This window comes from Sardina pilchardus, chromosome 6, assembly GCF_963854185.1.
Source record: "Sardina pilchardus chromosome 6, fSarPil1.1, whole genome shotgun sequence".
Classification (NCBI taxonomy): domain Eukaryota; kingdom Metazoa; phylum Chordata; class Actinopteri; order Clupeiformes; family Clupeidae; genus Sardina; species Sardina pilchardus.
The window spans coordinates 2,717,304-2,719,803 of record NC_084999.1 but is presented as its reverse complement, the minus strand read 5'-3'; the positions used below and the strand labels follow the sequence as shown (position 1 = coordinate 2,719,803).

Genomic DNA, 2,500 nt, shown 5'->3' with positions numbered 1-2,500 from the left:
GGGACAGTCCTTCAGCGAGACCACTGTGGACGGACGCGCCTGCACGGTACACACACACACACACACACACACACACACACACACACACACACACACACGCACAAGCACACGCACACGTTTGTTTGAGTAAGATGGGCTTTCTAGATCTGAATAAATGCCAAATAAGTGAGAAGATTTCATGACATACACACACACACCTGTTCTTTCATGTCCCCATGGTAACCCCTAATCTCCCTGGTCTCACTGTCCTGGGGATCTCCTAGGTAACGGTGACTGATTAGGCCACGGCCTTCTGCTCAGGTGGCAGCTGCACCTGCCTGTCTCTCCTCTCAGTAGCCATGCTTTTACATTGGTGTGTGTTTGTGCTTGTGTGTATTTGTTTATGTGTGTTTGTTCCTCTCACTCTCTTTCTCTGTGTGTGTGTGAGAGAGAGTGTGTGTCTGGCTCGTCAGCTGTTTTCTCTGTGGAGGGTTTTGATCACGTCGCTCATCTCAGTGGAGATGATGTCTAACAGCTGACGTTAGATCTCTTCTCTTCTTTCCTCCCTCTCTCTCTCTCTCTCTCTCTCAATCTTTCTTTCCTCTTCACTCTCCTCCCCCTCTCCATCCATTTGGGCCTGTCTCACACGTCGGACTCTATCATTCTGTCCTTCCCTCCCTCTCTCTCTCTCTCCCTCTCTCCCTGCACCCCTCCCTCTCCCTTACCTCACCCATTTTCCCCTCTTCAATCTGATATTCCCTCAGCAAGGCTCCTCATAACTTCACATCTCTCTACCTCCCTCCCTCCCTCCCTCCTCCCCACTTCATCATCCACACCTCTCTCTTTCCCTCTCTCTCTCCCTCCATCTTTCATACTTCTCTCTGTCTATCTTTCTCTCCATTCATCTCCCATATTTCTCTCCCTCTCTCTTTCTCTCTTTGTCTCAGTACACAGTTCTGTATATCATTGCCATTGTCCGTCTCCAAAACAAACAGCCTGCATTTTTCAACATCAACAATGAGGGTGGAAAACATTAACACCTCCCAGTCAATCTCTCAGCCTTTTCACTCACACTCTTCTCTTTCCTTGCCTCTCTCTCTCTCTCTCTCTCTCTCGTGCCCTTCTGCACTTCTCTCTTCCTCTCCTCCGTTTCCCATTTTTCTTTCTCTCTCTCTCCCACAACTGTGTCAATGTGTCCCCCTCTCCCCTCTCTCTCTTTACCCTTCTTTCTCTTTCCGTTTCTCTCTATTTCCCTCTTCTACTCTCTCTGTTTCTCTTTTTCTCACACACTCATTCAACATCAACAGGAAGTTGTCTGGATTGCTAACTTGCCCTCTCTGGTGTCTTGCAGAGTTCCCCTCATTGGGAGACTGACAGTAAAATCACCTGTGAGCAAACCCTGGTAAAGGGGGAGGGCCCAAAGACTGGGTGGACCCGGGAGATCACCAATGACGGCGAGCTTATCCTGGTAAATCTGCTTTCTTATTGGCTAATTAATCAGTCCATCATTCATGAAGGGAGAATGTGGCAAAACAGGGCTAGATTACTGAGAGATCAAGGCCAGATAAGGGCTAGATCAAGTCTAAGATAAGAGCCACATTACAGTGTGATGGAGACCATCAGATAAGAGCCTGGTCAGAGATAGATTACGGCTAGATGAAGGTCATATCAGGGCCAGATGAAGGCCATATCAGGGCTACATGAAGGCTAGATGAAGGCCATATCAGGGCTAGATGAAGGCCATATCAGATGAAGGCCATATCAGGGCTACATGAGGGCCAGATCAGGGCCAGATTAAGGTCATATCAGGGCTAGATGAAGGCCATATCAGGTCTACATGAAGGCTAGATGAAGGCCATATCAGGGCTAGATGAAGGCCATATCAGATGAAGGCCATATCAGGGCCAGATGAAGGCCATATCAGGGCTAGATGAACTCCATATCAGATGAAGGCCATTTCAGGGCTAGATGAAGGCCATATCAGGGCTAGATGGAGGCTATATCAGATGAAGGCCATATCAGGGCTAGATGGAGGCCATATCAGATGAAGGCCATATCAGGGCTAGATGGAGGCTATATCAGATGAAGGCCATATCAGGGCTCAGCTGCTACTCCAGATGTGTGTGTGGTCGGCACCAGGCTGTGCTCTAATAGAACATTGAAAGAAAATGACTAATCATATCATGCAGGAGGAAAGTGAATGTACAGATGTGTGTATGTGTGTGTGTGTGTGTGTGTGTGTGTGTGTGTGTTGTCTTCTCTAAGTTAGGTGTATGTGTCTGTGAGGAGGTGTGTTTGCCAGGATGCATTTTTATTGAGAGAATGGGGCTTGTGTGCTCTTCTCACTCTCTCTGTGTGTGTGTGTGTGTGTGTGTGTGTGTCTGTGTACGCAGGCCTTAGAAGGCAGGGCCAAAATAAAGCCATGAATTACCCCACACTTCCTGTGACTCATAGGGCAAACTGCTGATGTCCAAACTGACCACCCCCCCCCCACCCCCACCTCAAACACGTACGCACACAC

The 2,500-nt window shown here is 48.4% G+C and overlaps 1 protein-coding gene across 1 annotated transcript in view; it reads left to right on the top strand.

The window, feature by feature from the left end:
* Positions 1-2,500, top strand: part of crabp2a (cellular retinoic acid binding protein 2, a) — a 10,079-nt gene that overhangs the window by 6,692 nt on the left and 887 nt on the right. The window contains exon 3 of the mRNA XM_062537612.1: positions 1,331-1,447. Within this exon, the coding sequence (XP_062393596.1) occupies positions 1,331-1,447 (117 nt within the window). The remainder of the gene's footprint in view (positions 1-1,330; positions 1,448-2,500) is intronic.